At 38.4% G+C, this 17954-nt stretch overlaps 1 protein-coding gene across 1 annotated transcript in view; it reads right to left on the reverse strand.

The window, feature by feature from the left end:
* LOC118427209 (unconventional myosin-VIIa-like) overlaps window positions 1–15122 on the reverse strand; it is a 41467-nt gene extending 26345 nt beyond the window's left edge. Inside the window, exons 1-5 of the mRNA XM_035836848.1 lie at window positions 14929–15122; window positions 10318–10428; window positions 7140–7292; window positions 6525–6709; window positions 1155–1276 (exon numbers count right to left, since the gene is read on the reverse strand). Coding sequence (XP_035692741.1) covers window positions 1155–1276; window positions 6525–6709; window positions 7140–7292; window positions 10318–10428; window positions 14929–15000 — 643 coding nt within the window. The 5' untranslated portion in view covers window positions 15001–15122. The remainder of the gene's footprint in view (window positions 1–1154; window positions 1277–6524; window positions 6710–7139; window positions 7293–10317; window positions 10429–14928) is intronic.
* Between the last annotated feature and the right edge of the window lie 2832 nt (window positions 15123–17954).

Below are 17954 nucleotides of genomic sequence, written 5' to 3' on the forward strand. Positions count from 1 at the left end.
AAGTTTGGTTACAGGACAAGTTGATAGAAAAGACATATATCTGCCACAGAAGGATTGGATTCGAAAGGGGGATAAAGAACAAATTTTGAAAAGCGTGACAGTAGTTTCATCAGGAGTTTGCCCAGCTCCTATACCAATTTTTGATTGAATCAGGCAAAATTACCATGTCTGGTGTGAAATAATGTTCCATTTAGGACAAATCACATCAGCAGGTGATAATATATAAATTTGTAAATAGGGTTGCTGTGATCTGGGAAAGAAAATCTAGGGCTGGGCAAAACCCTGAGTTTCATGGAGGAACATTCTCTCATGCCAGGTCTGCAGCTTGTATATATCAATCAATGACCCTGGTGTATAGGCCAATCAGATACTCACCCTCCTGTTCTTGGAGGGAGAGTTACCAGCCAATCATGTTGCCTCTTGACCATAGGCAGTGATGTGATTGGCTGGAAAAGACCAGCTATCACAGAAAGAAGGATAAATTGCAGGCCCATATGCCAGGGCTGTTGCTTGACATATACACACAGCAAATCTGGAATGGGAGTATGTGAAAGAAAGGAGATACGAAAGTGGCAGGGTTGAAACATGGTTGGTTGAGGGGTGCCATGATCTTTTACAGGAGGAAAAGATATACTAGCTGAAATCAAGGGAACACAAAGAGTTAAAGATCTGACTTATGTGGTTCTGAAGATATATGCATCTGAGTAGTATCTTCCTCATATGTATCTGAGAAAGACAGTTGAGGGGATTGTTTAGAATAACAAAAAAAGCAATGTCCTTAAGTAGCAAATCAGACAAAATTACTAAAATAACTTAAAATCAGGTACATGTAACAGTGAGGTGCATAGCGAATAAACAGGGTCCCAGCCTGATGCCCAAAATCTGACCCACAGTATGGCTGGTGCCGAGGTAATACAGAATTTATGTCTTACCAACTGCAAAATGCACTAGAAGTTGAAATAATGTTGGTGTCCTTAAAAAGAAATGTTGTATTCAAATTTTGGGCAGTGGCGCACGCACTGCATGTTGAATCATTCAACGTGAGCCCTTGTAAAACGAGTATAATTGTAGCCAATCCAGAACACCCACATAGATTGAATGTTATCATGATCCACATCTGAAATAATCCTAGGTATCAGGTACCCAGACCATACCTTCCATGACAGGGTTGGCCTCCAGAATCTGCTGTTCGATCCAGGAGTGTTGTCCACTGATGGCCGCCAGAAACTGTAGGATGAGTTTGGTGCTCTCTGTTTTCCCTGCCCCACTTTCTCCACTACATAACAAGTAATTTTCACACAGCCATGAAATATGTATCACGAGGAATACAGCAAGGCAGATGGTAAACATCCATTTTCTTATCAATGAAAATGTTCAATGTAACATGGTGCATGAGTGTGGTGCTGATTTCTTGGTTGTTGTTGTTCTTCAAGAACTCCCTACACTGGCTGAAATAAAAATTTGTAATATTTTGTTTCCTGGTACATTGTAGGTCTTAATTACTCAGGAACCTACAAAAAAAGCAGATTGGAGCTGAAAACATCTTTTACCAAATGTAGAATTATAAGGTTTGGTCAAGAATCAGCAAAAAAACAACGGCAAAGTGAAAAGGTTCAGTCAATTAACAACAAAACTGACCACACTGAATCACCAAACTTTAAAGGAAAATTTATGAAGACATGCTTAAAGTGTATTCTCCTTGGAACAGCATCTAATATATGCTTGCTTACTAAGGAAGAACATTCAAACTCCATAAAAGTAACATTTTTCACAACAAATAACATCCGTAGAATTCTGTTGTCCTATTCAAACCAGATCCTGTGCCCATGATGCAAAGGTACATCCTCCCACAATGCAGTGCAGTCCAGCAGTTGAGGCAGTGGTTGCCACGGAAACAGCTGCGTATTATCAGGGTGAATCCAGGTCACATTCGGTGGTGGGCAAGGTCAAACCGTCAGTCGCGATTGCCCCAAAGCCTCCGACCGCCGTCACACCTTTTTGTCTCCCAAAAGGCACCACCATCAAATTCCTTTCACCCAGAAATCACTGCAAGGTGCCCAGGTGGCCCTCAATACTGGGTGGGATTTGAACAACACCATTTGGTCAAAAGTCAGTGAAGAATGTCTGGAAGAAAACTGGTCAAGTGAAACTGTGCAGTATTGTTGTGTAGCAGTGTACTTGAGTCACCATTTTCTTGTCAACTGCATGAGGTACAAAAACGTGTAGTTGACACAAAAATGTGGCTGATGTACTGTGCACAACAATATTGCACAGTTACACATGGCCAGTCCTCTGTTACACATTCTTGGCTAACTTACTATCAAATGGCATTGTCCAAATCATACCCAGTATTGACAGCACCTAGGCTCCAGGTTGTCACTGCTGCTATTTTCGGGTAAACGGATTTGATGGCAGTGATAGGACGATGATGTAGAATGGATTATATGGAAGACATTTGGATGAAGCAACAAAGTCCGACTGACAAGTTGAATACAGTCATGACAACTTGTGCAGAGGGAACGTGTGGTCAGCTGTAGGACAGGAATGTCCAGATGAGGTAAGGAGAGGTTGTGAAAGTTTTTGTTTTTTCCTTCTGAAGAATTCTTGTAGTATACACAAGAAACATAACGATCAGACTTTTTGCTTTGACAGGCTCAGTTGATAACATATTGGGAACAGTCTTGCACAATATCTATGTTCATTCTTGAGCTTGAATTTTGTAAAAAAAAAAAAAGCTTACAAAATAAAAATAAAATGACAAGCTTATTTCCTTTTCCTTAAACATATCCTTTGGATTTGTGAGGCTTTAGAAATTAAGAGTGGTCTTCAGTTGTAGCTCTTATTTTAAAACTTTTCCCCATTATCAAAGTACAAATGTAATACACATATAGAGGTAAGAAAATAGCAAGTGCACACATACGGCTGCTTTTCAAACATTACTGTATGCAGAAGACATGCAGCAAGCATTAGTAAATAGAGCCATTTTATGGCAAACACCTGCACTTGTAACAAATAGTGTCAAAATGTAGTGTTTCATTAGATTGCATGTGTTCAACACAAAGTCATATTAACCTATATATGACAACATCAAAAGACTTTGCATGCTAGCTGTCAACATACATGTATTTGAACCATGCAAAGTCATATTTTCATGACTTTTCAGGGACAGCACAGACATGCGATATACACTACATGTACATGTATCACATTGATACATGTGTATATCAGCAACAATTTTGAATTGACAAAAAAACACAAACGTACTGGAAACCAACAGTTATATGTGGTGCGCTTTTCCTTTGAAAGGAACATTAAGTGTCATCATAGAAGCTGAGAATGCACGGATATGGTTTTCGTGAGAGCAATATTTATTGTTAGCAATGGAAGCCCGTGTTAGCTGCAAAAGAACAGTGATTACTTGATGTGTTACGGCTTCCATCATTGTTTTTCCTGTTTATGGAAAAATTGATTTTTGCAGTCATGCGTGAATGAAACTGAAAATTCAAATGTCTCACACATGACAAAGTGATATATGAAAATGTAATGAGGTGTAAACAATCAAAATTGTCAGCAGTGTTTAGAGGACAAAACATTTTTCATAGACCGATCCTGACTGTCATTCACAATTAGTACTTCATCCAATGATAGCATAGCAATGAGCAGTTCAACCAATGAGTTCTGTAGCAGCAAGTTTGTCAACTATGTTTGATTTCTACAATTTGAAGGACTTAACTGAAGATTTGACAGAAGGGTTATAGGATCGGTCTATTGAAGGGTAGGGTTTGATGTGTATTAATCAAGTCTGACAATTATTGAATTGATTGTCATAACTTAATTGTTCAATTTGGATGGAAATTACATACAAATAACATGAAACATAAGTGTTCAATAATTGAGACCCATTTTTGACATATTAGGCTGAAATTTGGGTCACATATTAAGATATCAATTAAAGGATGGGGTGTCAAGTGTCATATACATGTCATTATAGATTTAAACCATTTTTGCCATCATCTACTGCCATTATAAGCTGGGATTTCAGTTATCAATCTACATTAACATTGATAGGATCAATATCTACATGTATTGTGCAGGTTTCTAATGTTATAATTGTGCATATTTCCAGCATTACTTGTTGCAACCCATGTTATTCACTAGCCTCTACCAGGCTTCGTGGTTTGGTGGTCTAATTGTAGAAATTGGTCAAATAGAGTAAATACAGTACGCTAGGGGAGTCAGCCGGCCGAGTAGGGACATTCTCCAAACCACACAGCCTGTGAGGAGTCGCTATCGTCTTTGTAGTCGACTAATCGCTATCTAATAGGTGCGAAGTGGTTAAATTACCCATTTATTGCTTTCCGACTCGCCCGTGACGGGTCTTGACAGCAGAGGCCGGTCATGGAACATGTGACAGGAAGCGGTCAGAGGTACCATCAAAACAACGCTAGATACCTATGTTACTTTATTAACTGCAGCCAACGGGCCCGAAAATAACTGTATGTTTGCGAAAATAGATTGTCCTACCACCATGAGCGGGCCATTAGCACATGGTCGCGGCACCGTCCGCACGGAAACCTTCTTTCAAATCCGGCAACGCGGCAAAAATGACTGGTTCATTTTAGTAATTTCACCCATGAAAATAACGTCTGTGATTTTGTTTATCTCATGGTATGGGTTTGAGAAGTCCCATACCTTCTGATAAATGAGAAATTTCCCGAGAAAAACAAGTTATAACAAATCACCCGCGCTTGTTGTCACGTTTGTTGATTGTCGGGCTACTTCACTAAAAGCATGGGCGAGCAGTTTGTTAAAAAGAAACACAGACGCCTTTATTTAAATAAATATTATGAAGTCATAAACTTTTTTATATTTTTTTCCTTTAAATCTTTAACGAATAAACGTACAATTCATTTGTAAGGTTAAATGTAGAGAATAATGATACTGCACGCATCGCTTCTACCCGCATTACAGTAGGCTATCCCAATGACCCGTATTGACCTCGCGAGCGCAATGCTGAAATTTCGGGCCGTCAAAACACAAGCCGAAAAGGCCATCTTCTACGGTGATTTCCCGACAATTATCATTGAAAATCGATGTTGCTACACCTTTGAAAATGACGTAGTCGTCTTCGGCAATATTTTTATCGCATGCGTTTTGTTGTCGTTCTTATTTTCACTTTTGTCCCAGACCCAGCTGTTCCACGCGCCCGCCGCGCCCCACTGGGCGCTGGACGATTTACGACTTAAATTATCTCCAGCGCTGAGCTACTTCCTTTGTACAAATAATTGGGGGATTAATTCTATATCGTGTGTTCTTACCGACTCCTCACAGGCTGTGTGGTTTGGAGAATGTCCCTACTCGGCCGGCTGACTCCCCTAGCGTACTGTATTTACTCTATTTGACCAATTTCTACAATTAGACCACCAAACCACGAAGCCTGGTAGAGGCTAGTTATTCACCCACATTCATTGTGCAGATTAGTTGATGTTAGAATAAAAAAGCAACTGCTTGACAAAGCATTGTGATTTTGTTAAAAGCAAAATTCTTTGAATGTGTTAAAAAAAGCTGTTAGATTTGGTGTTAGATTAGATTATTGTTTGGTAATAAACCATAATCAGGCTAGAATATTTCTTGTAGCTTGCTGCAAAGAGAAGAAGCTAGAAGCAAAGTAGGTTGAGGACAGTTTGAAAAGAATAAATCAATAGCAGGCAAAGGCGCTTAACAATCATTACAATTATATATTGCAGAGCAAAGAGGGAAATTTTGACAGACACCATAATTTTAGAATGTTGACAAGAAAAAAATCAAAATTAAAATCAGCTACAGCAAAAAGAAAAAACTCTAGAGCCTGTCTATTTGATTCTACATTGCGACATTTTGAAAAAAATGAAGAAAAAAATCAAAGAAACTTTAGAGCCTGTACAATTCTTTCTACCATGCAAAATTCAAAACAAAATTTAAAGATTAAAGAGAGCAAAAGGATTCAAAGTATGAGTGTGAAGTATAAAGACGTGATATCAAATAAAATCATAATGGAGATTTCCTAGTCATGAGACAAACATATTGAAGATTTGAGAGTGAGATGATCGTAAGATGGAGAACATGTGAGATGAAAAGAGAATTGAAGATCAGATTTGGGAGACGGAGGAAAGATGTGGTAGAAAAGCAAGAGAATTGAAGACACAATTAAGACAGAAACAGTCTTTTAAGACTTGTCTTGACAAGTGAGGTAAGGACAAGAGAATTGACGATCAGATTTAAGAGGAGAGACGATCTTGAGACGAAGGACAGGCATTGTGAAGACACAAGACAGTTGATGATTAGATTGAAGAAGAGAGATGATCTTAAGATGGAGGACAGGTAAGGACAAGAGAATTGATGATCAGATTTAAGAAGAGAGGCGATCTTATGACGGAGGACAGGTGTGTTGGAGAGACAAGAAGGTTTGGCAAGAGGGAGGCCGAAGCAACCGTGCTGTGATTCGCTGCTGGCTTGGCTCCGCCCATCACAGAGGTGACCTTTACCTAATAATGACACACTGGTCCCGCTTGGCTCGCAGCATATTGAAGTAGGCATTGTCTGCAATACTGAAGATGTGTGGGGGGAGCTCTCCGATCTTCTTGTTGGTGTACTGTTGGATCTGCTCTGCTGTGTAGATCGGGAGGACCTGATAGGGGTTTACAGCCACCAGGATAGACCCTGTGTAGGTCTAGAGAGGAGAGGAAGATAAAATCAAATTTGTGATTATATAAACACATATTGGCAGGTGAAATAAAACCCAAAGGAATTTTTTCAAGCATGTTGGCAAATGGGGTAAACTTCTGTTGAATGTTTACATTTCATTTTATTCATTATCACAAATCAAAAGGTTTGAGACCTCATCAAGTATTAATAGTTATTATTCTAAAACTGAGAATTTCTGTCAGTGATGACAGGACATGAAACATAGATAATGAAATAACCTTTTCTTGGATCTTTGACCTAACGTCCTGTCAGTGTCCCTGCCTAGCATGTGGAAACCAGCAGCTCTAACTGCATTCAAATATGGACTACAGACACATAAGAGACAAACCAACAGTCATACTGAAAACAAAACCTCCATATACGGAGGTAAAAAGAAACCAAAAACCTTCTCTTACATATATCTGGTTGGCGTTGTATCTGACGAGGAGGTTCCTGAGGATGCCTGCCTCGTGAAGGTCTCCCAGCCGGATCATGTCCTCCACTCCCTCCACTGACGAGGGGTGCATGACACGCAGCTTACTCGCACTGGCCGCAGGGATCCAGTGTTCCTGGGGATCAAAACATCCTTCGTCAAAACTCACAGCTTACATGACCTAAAAAAACTCATGCAACATTGAGACATTTCAAACGCTGGAAATCAAAACACTCTTCGTTAAAACTTACAGCTGGCATAAACTCAAATACATGCAAGGTTGCGATGTATTTGACTCTGTGAATCAAAACACTCTTTGTCAAAACATACAGCTTGCCCGAACTCAAAAAACTCAGGCAAGGTTGAGACATTTTAACAAGTGTGTATCTTAAACTTAACCTTCTCTTTGCCTAACCCTGATGCCAATGAAGAACTGGTAGCCCAACAGCTCAGTGTTTAAACGATTTAGAGGGGCCTGCTTTGACTGAAAGTTTGAGTGGGGTATCATCAATGCTCTAACTGTCTAAGATGCATTCAGAATGGCAGCGGCTATCTATTTGGCAAGTAGCTTTGCTTTACTGAAATTCATGTGCCAATTATGCTTCAAGTTGAATATTGCACTCTACGTTAAATGTCAACAGTTGTGCTACAAATTACGTGGCATTAAAACGACTGATTATGTTCTACGGAAAAGGGGATGCATGCAATATACATGCAAGGTTAAGGTTGTGACATACTAGTATCAAACTTTTGAAAAAATTGCATGTCTTAATATTTAAGCATGGCAACTTCGAATTAATACTTTCTAATTGTTGCAATTTAGAGCACTGAAGTACTTACACATTAATTTTGGCCATGTATATACTAACTAATTTTGTTGAAGTGCACTGCAGAACACAACACAACACAAAAAGTGTGGATCTCCCAGAGCATACAACAAAAAGTACTGTTGAATTTGAATCGACCTAATTCTGTTACAGTAGGCTGATTTGTCTGCTGTTTTTGCCTGCACCAGTCAGGGCTGTATCACCAAAGGTTGGCGAGTCAGGGCCCTCGCGTGATGCTCGCTAGCAACATGGGACCTGGGAGTCTGACATGTAATGGAAGTAATTAGGTTACCCTACTGTGGGCCACAGGAAAATTAGATTTTATATGTTACTTTACATGGCGAACACTGATTACTGTGTCAGACTTGGCAAATAAGGGGGTAACGTAAGTCTAGGGTTTTATCCCACTTTTCTGCTACATTTTTATCCAGAGCTTATGGCACTGTTATCTGTTTTAGAATTGTCAAAATGTGCAATTTTTTTAGAATATGGTATAAGAATATTATTGTGAACATGATTGTGTTATCAGTTAGCAAGATATTACCTAAAACAAGCAATGACTTCAAAATAATCCAAAGAATTTTTCTACCCCTTAGACTTTTGAAAAGAGGTATCATTATCAAACTCTTAAAAATTCTGATCTGTGTAATTAAGATAAATGCTGAAACATATGTTTAACAATCATCACAATATCGTATGATGTGAGATCCAAAAAAACTTTTTCATTCCAAACAGAGAAATTTGAATGCCAATTATGCAAAATGTTAAACTGTACTTTTAAAATTTGATATAACAAAAGATTGACATAAATATCTAAAATATTCACCTGAACCATAGCTTCTATAGCAGCCCAGGGACGCTACTACATTGTACACTTGACCTCTTAAACGTGTCCTCCAAAACCGATTGAAAATTCTTTTGTTTATTTAATGTTAAACATCCATCATAGTAATGTCTAACAAAATTTTGCAAATATTGACTTATTCATTTGAACATAAAGACTCAACGTGTGGGCTACACATGAGTTGTTAAAAAAATACATTGCATTTCTAAACAACTACGAAATATATAAATAGCATATACTTCCATTATACATATAAAATTATGGGTGAATTGTAATTAATTGGTCATATACTCATAGTAATATGCCTGAAACTTGTTGAATATCCCAATGAATTTGTTCCCAAATCCTTCTACAATATCAATCGAATCATTAACAGTTCTCCTGAATTATCGTTAAGTGTTGCGAGTCCTCCAAAAAAAATTGTCATCAATCATTTCCAGGATCTCCCATACAGACCTTCAAAAAACAATTAATTTTCACCCCCAACATCTGCTTGTAGACTAGCACAGCATCAATCATTAGCAGATCCCCCTTTCAGCCCCCCTCCCCACAGGGACCATCAACAGCAGGTGTTTTCACACAAACTAGCTGCTGCCTGGTGTTTATGTTGCTGAGTGCCTGCTGTTTAGGTTCTGTAGAGGAACATTAGGAGTTTCCCCCAAGGAAATCCTTCAGGAAATAAGAGATTTACCAGTAAATTTGGCAGGTGTTATTCTACTATCAATGCAGCACCAATTTGCCTTGAGTTGAGAATTGGTACAGAAAACTGCACTGATGAGGGTAAAAGAAAAATTAAACTGTCCAGTGATCTACAAGCTTTGAAAGTATTTTCAAGACAGACTGGCTAAACTCATACATTTGTGAAATGATCTCCGAGATAGCACTACAGACCCAAGTTTCTGCATTTACCTGATTATCAGTGGCTTTGGTTTGTTTGTTATTTTGATTTTATCATAGTATGTACTGCCTTCATTTATTGTTTATTACATAAACATTAAGAACTGTTTGAAAAATAAACATGGAATTTGCAATATGCTTCTTATTAGAAGAGCTTTCAACATTTGAGGTTGAGACGAAAATGTGATTGTAGTAAATGTTATGTTTTAGCTTGGAAATGTTTTGGTTGTAGTATGTCATTCTGTTAATACACCTTTCTTTAAAACATATAAAATACAAAACAGTGAATTCCGTACCACCCAAGGTACCAGCGCCCAATTCAGGGTAGGATTGCCCAAAAGCCGGAGGGTGATCCTACCTGCGAGAGGGCTGGGACCGAGGGTGATGGAGCTCTGATGCGGAATACAGCATGTTGTGCTTTATTTATGCACGATCAGCACACGCAGCATGCCTTCAAACTATTGGAAGCCAGCGTGATAACCCAAGTTATCGTCCGGCCCAGAACACCCATATTGAACGTCATCTTGGCCCAGGTATCGACATAAACTATAAGTACTTAGCCAAGTAGATAATTTTGGGTTTCTGAAACTCACCTTTCCTTCATCGTCCAGAACTTGAACTTGACCTGTGTCTGACAACTTGACCTTAGCTCCCACAGGCACTGAGAACTCCCCATTCCCAGCCTCCAGCCACACATGGTCACCCTGCAGGGGAAACAAGGGACACATCGGAAATCATTACATACATGTGGAATAATATCAACCATACATTGAGACATTTCATCATGACTTTAGGCTGCTTGCCCATATCTATCCCTATTGTAGCTACATGGTCTCAACCATACATTGACACAACATTTCATCATCATTTTAGACTGCTTGGCCGTATCCATCGGATGATCCCTAGTACTAGTACTAGCTACTACTGGATCTCTTCTATCTGCACCCTCCTGCAAACAAAGCTCTTAATTAAATACAAAATGCAGCTGTCTTCGGTGTTCCAGATCTGTAAGTCCTGGACTAGTACCTCAATATCACAGGCAAGTTAGTCTAACTCTAAAATGCAACAAACAAATTCAAGTTGGCTCGAGGTCGACCAACACATGAATATCCATGGGTTGGCATCCACAATATCCATATGTATATCCACCGAAGGGCGCTATATCCATGGTTTGGAGGTTGCTGGCTAAGTCTACTTCCATAGCAGTCAGCAGCCCAGAGTGAATTGCTCTATGATGGTGATGGTTGCAGACAAGACTAGGAGACAACATTCTACGATTTCAACTCTTTTTTTACCATGTATGACCTTGCTTTCCTCAGCACTTTGTACTCCTGAAAATGGTGCACTGGTCACCGATGCATCGGTGAAGGTACATGTACTATGAGGTAGTTTTGTGGAACAAAAAACAGACATGCATTGCTTGCACAGGTGACAGGTGGATCTATCCTTTACTGGCCGTTCTACTGTATATCCTGAAATGTTTGCAGTGGTTTTATTTTGATTGAACTGTAAATTCATCATGTTGTAAATATGTATTTCCAGATATATCCCTACTATATCATAGAATCCTTTAAACTGGGAATTTGAATCATTACAAAAACCTCATCTTTCCTTCTAATGCAAAATTAAGTCTGCAAAAATAAAAGAATTTACAGTAAATGTATATTATTGCCATGGTAACAGGTGGCTTTAAAGATCACTTCTCATATGTGAAATCTGATCTTCTAAGACGGTAAATCAAATATCTGGCAAACCCAGATGGCTTTGTGATCCTTTTTGAGCATAAAAGTTATACATGACATGACATAACTCATATCCACACTTATATAACAGAAGTCTAAGAATGGAACAAATACGAATAGATTTCCAGCATATTTTATGTGTATTCAGATTGGGAGTGTTTGATCTGTGCACATCTGTGGCTGTTCTGCATGCCGGTTACATAAGTGTACTTCAGCTACTGTGTCAAGAGTCAGGTGACTTACACACTGGAAAACACTAGTTGGATGAAAGGGTGGGGAGGTCACAGGGAGTATAAATAACAATTGTCATTTCCAGCATAATCCAAAACTATACTAGTGTATAAACCAACTGCTTAAGAAAGGGACCAGTAAATGAACTTTCCAATAGTACATATGTTGAACTTGTTCGTGCCTTCACTGAGGGCACAAAATACTATCACTTCAAACACAGCTGGACTTAGGTGTGTTTCGGTATAGGTTTGTTTGGAAGGTCAACTTTTAGAGTTTACAGCCAAAAGATTACGATGTCATCAGGATTTCACCCTGTGACAAGGAGAAGGCAGGATCATTTAATATATTTAAGGGTCAAATGTAGTAAAACATTGGCAAAAGTTACGAATTTTGCCAAGGTTTTAAAAATACACATTTTTCTGTGCAATCTTCAAATCAAATACTGGAATAGGTATATCATATGTAGCAATATGGTAAAATGTATCAAGTATAATTCTGCATCGGAATTAGGAAAAATTCTGCTTCAGAAGCAAACAAATACTCAATCAGTTGATGTCTAACATGTGCAAATATTATGGCAGGTTGAAAGCAAACCACAATGTAGCCAGCTAACCAAGGAGGAGTGGGGCTATTATTACTGGGACCTTTGACTGTTTCCTAACCACACACAAGTGTACACTTCACCTTCTGTCTTTGGAGTCACGTTTCTTACTACAAACAGGTTTTTACAGTATGACTGAGTGGAATGCATAAATCACGTCATTTGCCCAAAGTCATAAAGGCTAACACATTCAGTAACATACAGCAGGGCATGCATGCCTTTTACCATGAGGCATGTTAGCGAGCTGTTTTAAATCACCATAAATTGTAGCTTGCTTAATCTAATTCAATGTTATATGCATTATCTTTATGATTCTACATAGAATGTTATTTGTTACCACAAATTCAATCTTGTAATAGGCAAATTATTCATAACGCAAAGTCGAACTCCAGATTGTTGTACCACAAAATTGCTTCAGACACGGACTTAAAACCTTCTTTCCTCTTATATGTCAAAATTTAAGTTTCCATGAAAATAACTGAATTTCTGTACTACAGTAGTATTTCGAGCCTGGATATTTGCAACTTCTATTCACCACGAGGGTTATACATTATATAACGATCCACATGTGAGCCAATTCTAAATGCACCAGACCAGAAAATTACAACTCTTGCCTACCCAGCAATAACTGACCAGACTGGGTTATAGATCATCTACAAATTTTATTGTCCCAATTAATTACCATTAATCATCACAGCTCAGGTCCGATTAATATGTGACGACGTTAGAACATGATATTGACGTGCCAGACAAATTAGGAATGAGATCCTTAACGAGGAAGGTCGTTAAAAGAAACGAGGCAAAATGTCAGATAGGAATGTGGCGACAACAGGTGCACTGGGGTTGCTATCAACCACCTGCTATAAAAAGGATGGGTTTGCAAACAGCCTGAATGACGGATTCGCAAATTGATTATCAATATTCATGTAGGAATTATATTAGTAAGTAACAATCTAAAAGCTGTCCTCAACCAATATATTTGCTTAAGAGTGCATGTAACATGCATTTATACCAAAGGCATTACAATTGACACTACTACTGCTATTCTGGGATCCTTGACAAATCAGTAATTCACGCATACCAAGGAAAATATTCAAACTGTTTCTAGAGCGAACTTAAAATAATAAAGAGAAAAGCTTCCTAAGTCATCCTTCCGGTACGTAAAATAAGAGATTGGACAGGACCAAGGAAACATTGTAAATTTTAAGTTGTAAGCTATGTCCTACCTGTTTACAGTGATCTAATTAAGCTGAATATTAAAAGCAAGGTGGAGCTTACAAAAAATAACATTGCTATTGTTCACATTTTAAAGCTACACAATGTATTGCATGTGTGAAAATACAAGAGTAGTATGTATGTCATTAATGATATCGCTGATCGTACATTATAAAAACTAAGTAACAAACCATGTCCTAACAGTAAACAATTACAAAATTGTAGTACTAGCAATATAATAAGCATAATGAAAATTTGTAGGCAATTGTTCCCATCGCAGACCAGGTACTAGGTCCAATATCACCTACATGTAAATACAAGATGGTAGAGCCTACATGTATGTCAATTTTTGCTAAGATGGAAAATTTTAAAATCCCAGTTAAAAGTAATAAATTACATTTTGCCAGTACACAAAATTGTCGTACTATACATAATAAAGAAGCTTTAAATGTCATCGTTCCAATCCTTTATACAGACACACTCCTACATTAGTTACTATATATATATTTAGGTAAATACAAGATGGTGGTATCTATGTCAGTGCTGGGATGGATACATAATATAAAATCCCAATAATAAATCACAATGTCCTGCTTTTCCTTGCATAAAGAGCACCGCATACAATTAGTACATGTGGAGCGACTCAAGCTGAAGTACCTCTTTCACCACCAGGGGATGCCACTGGGCCGCCCTCACACCCCACCTCACCGCCGCCATGTCTCACCGACACTGATTACAACAACTTGGATTTGTGAGGCACGGAAGGGGAGGACACGAGGGGCCTTCTTCCCAGGAATGCAGTCACAACACTCGTGCACTTGCATCAATATAAATACTACCCAGCGCCAGCGTTTCTAGCTGTGACCCCGAACGTCTCTTGCCTGATTGGTTATGGACACCAAGGGGGCATGAAAAATTGATGCACCATGCCAGGTATAAGGGAATGGTTCAAGCTGAGACACTACAGGGCAATGGTAGACTGATGCGACTTAGTAAAACCTAAAGATTTAGATGCACGGAAAAAAAAACTGCGTGCAAAAAATATGGCATAAAGTAGAATGTCATATTGGATCTGAAATTCCATAGCATACTTTGACATTTTAAATAAGTACATGTAGTGCAAAAAAGGTATTATCATTTTTTCAAACACTTAAATGTCAAGAATATTTTGTATTATATATGTCCAATAGTACCTTACTTATTGTAATAATATCTAGGTATACCAGTGTACCCATAGTCAGAAATTTAATAGGTGCAAAGCTCTAATTTTGGGCGCACTATGAACCCAGTTTCCAGCCTTGCACAATGCAGACAGAGGAGGGTGTTCCTCCAAAGTGCCTCCAAACTCATGGAGTCTTCTTTGCTTTGGAAAAAAAAAGTTTCTGATTAAGTCGACCCCACCCCTTCGTTCTCACCTCTAGAGCGGTGTTAAATTTCCCTCGTTGCTTTTCTCCCTGCCACCACGAGTCGCGTGTGTTCAAAAACATGACCTTGAATCTCGCCAGAGGTTATAATCACGTAAAACAAAAGCCAGAGACAGACTTGCTACTCCTAGATTTTGATAAACTGCCCGGAGCGAACTTCAACGCCATTTCTTTGGAACATGACTCCACTCGGCTATGCACTATTCACTTTGGCAGGGCGGCCTTTTGTATCTTTTCCAAACAGGATTTGTTTTGGGTCGAACTATTTTCCTACAACACGGGAGGGTCAAGGGTAATAGGAGAAAAAAAGGGTTTCGAATGTCCCACATTTCTCACCAGTGAGTTATCCCAACGTATTGTGAGGTGAATACATGCTTTAAACTACATCACACGAGTACTATTGAGTTACACAGAAAGCTTGTACATGAGCATGGGAGCGATATGGTAAACAGGACTTGGTGGGCCCACCCTCTATGGGTTGTTTACATTCCACTGCCCATAGTTAATCTGGGTTTCAATGGTGAGGCCTGTACAGCTAAGCAAGCACCATGTCCAGTATTTGACATTGTGTGATCGCTATGCTGTGATAGAGAATAGGCTGGACTGTTATGTGAGGCTTGGTTCTGCAAAATCATCAAGAAAAGGTAAATTTCAGCAGTTATATGCTTATTAATAATACACTTTTTGTACTTTTCTTTACATAAAGCAACACAAAAAGACTCAATAGATGTAACATTCTTGCCAAAACAAATAAACCCAGAACAATAACTGGGTCGAGTAAAGATGGATTTCTACAGAATCGGCCAGAAAGGCCAAATTTTAGCACTGAATTGCTGAAAAATACTGAAGTTTTCTACCTTACCATACTGCAATACATAATGACAAAGTCAATAAAATGTAACGTTCTTGCCAAAACAAATAAACTGACAACAAAAACCAACATCATGACATGCTCGATTGACAGATACAGAAAGTTTGTAAGAAAAGTTGCAGAACTCCTTAGAAATTTTGAAAAGTTCATCGCTGTGTCGAGCCTGCTGTGTCAGATTGAAAATCTTGAGTCCCTTCCCAGTGGTCAATAAAAAAAAGGCAGGTTTTAGCCACAGTTGGTCAGATAACCAGAAACAACACTTTTTTTGCGTCGGCCTGATGACACCATTCCATTTTCAGGCAATAGTAATAGAATGCCTGCTAATGTACAATTGATTTCGCATCAATATGGAAGCGACACCAATTTGAGGACAAATCACAAATGTTGCATGGGACATTACACAAAGGACGTAAAGGCAATATGCCATGGATTCCCAGATGGTCTGTAGCTATAGGGATCAATAAGATATGGATCAATAAACAATGGTGTGGACAACTTGTCATAACCTATTTATGTACCACCTGTTTCTAGGTACATTGCACTTATTAAGTATTCCTGGAGAAGGTAAATATGGTACACTAAATATGAATTAATTAAAAAACTACTGCAATTTAGAAATATATTCCTTAGGCCACAGTGAGTAGATTTATGGATGACATTAGTGCACTCATTAATTTTAGCCTGAATAAAAAAATAGGAAAAATGTTTCCCAAAATGAAATGGTGAACATGAGAAAGAAAATACCAAAATGGGAAAATATGTTGTGTGGTAGTCTTAATTGTACAATGTCATGTACTTGTAGAAGTAGCACTAGTGAGGTAGCCATGACTTTGTTCCAGAAAGTCATAGAAAGTGAAACTATCTGGCTAATTGTAGAATTTCTTTTAATGCACCAAAGCTTTTTAATCTACGTATAGGAGCAATAGCACTAGAGCACCTATATGTAGTCTCCAAGCATGAATTTTGAGCCCTGATTGATAGTATATACCATCAATCTGAATGGTAATTACGATATGAAACTCCTTATCAAAAGAGAGCGATCCCCCATAGTGATCCGTCATCCTCCGAGTATTGAATGCTTTCAACTGAAGATGAAGAGGCCATTGAAAGGAAACAATTTGGACCTATTTCCTTACTGATAACTGCTGTGGGCCCTGCACAGATCCATTCTCCTGGGATCTGCACTATATACAAGACTGTATTCTTCTATAGCATACAATTGTAGTTACTGATTGACTAAGGATCATATGATTGCAGTCACAAAGCTTCAAGTCAGTTGCAACAAGAAAAACACTGAGAATGAAACTGTAAGAATAACTCCATTCCCTAGGCTTTAAGAACAATAAATGAGTCAATACCGCAATCCATTTGGAGGTAGAATGTAGATTATGCAACAAAGAGAAAGTTGAACTTTATAGACTGCTACAATGTATGTTTCTCTACTTCATACACCTATTAGTACTATTTAGTAGTAATCCAAGCACTTTCATATTTAAATTCTAATGAGTTTTCAGTCACATAAATTGATTACAAAACATATCTGTTCTTACTAGGGATTTTAAAATCCTATCTTGATGTAAACAACACTAACTGCCTCTGTTTTAGACCAACTTTGACTGTCGAAACTTTGTAAAAATGACTATCAAATCTCCTCTTCTTTGACCTTCAAGTCCCAAAACACGTGAATGCCTGCCAGCATGTATCTGATCATTTTCGAAGTGGTCAAATATCCGGTCCACTGATTTTTTCAGGTCCGTTTTTTCCAGGCCAGTCCAACAACAAAAACCGGTTTTGTACCATACTGGTACCCACCCATAGTTCGTACATTTCTTCAAAAGAAGCGAGGATAAGTCTACTTCACTTACTAGCCTATATTCCTTGTTTGAGCCTGACAAGGTACTCTTTTGTTTCAACCTGTACATACAAGTAACCCGGTGGGTATATCATGTGTACAATAAAGGTCTTCACTCATTCATTCAGTCATGAAATGTTAATCTTGCTTTGATGTCATTGTTTTAAACACACAGATGAATCATGAATTATAGATCTGACGTAAACTATTGCCCCGAGTAGAATGCTGATAAACTATCTGATTTCCTGAACCGTCTTCTCCTAAGGCTGCATCTAATTTTATGGGAGCCGGCAT

The sequence above is a fragment of the Branchiostoma floridae genome, chromosome 12, assembly GCF_000003815.2.
Source record: "Branchiostoma floridae strain S238N-H82 chromosome 12, Bfl_VNyyK, whole genome shotgun sequence".
Lineage (NCBI taxonomy): Eukaryota > Metazoa > Chordata > Leptocardii > Amphioxiformes > Branchiostomatidae > Branchiostoma > Branchiostoma floridae.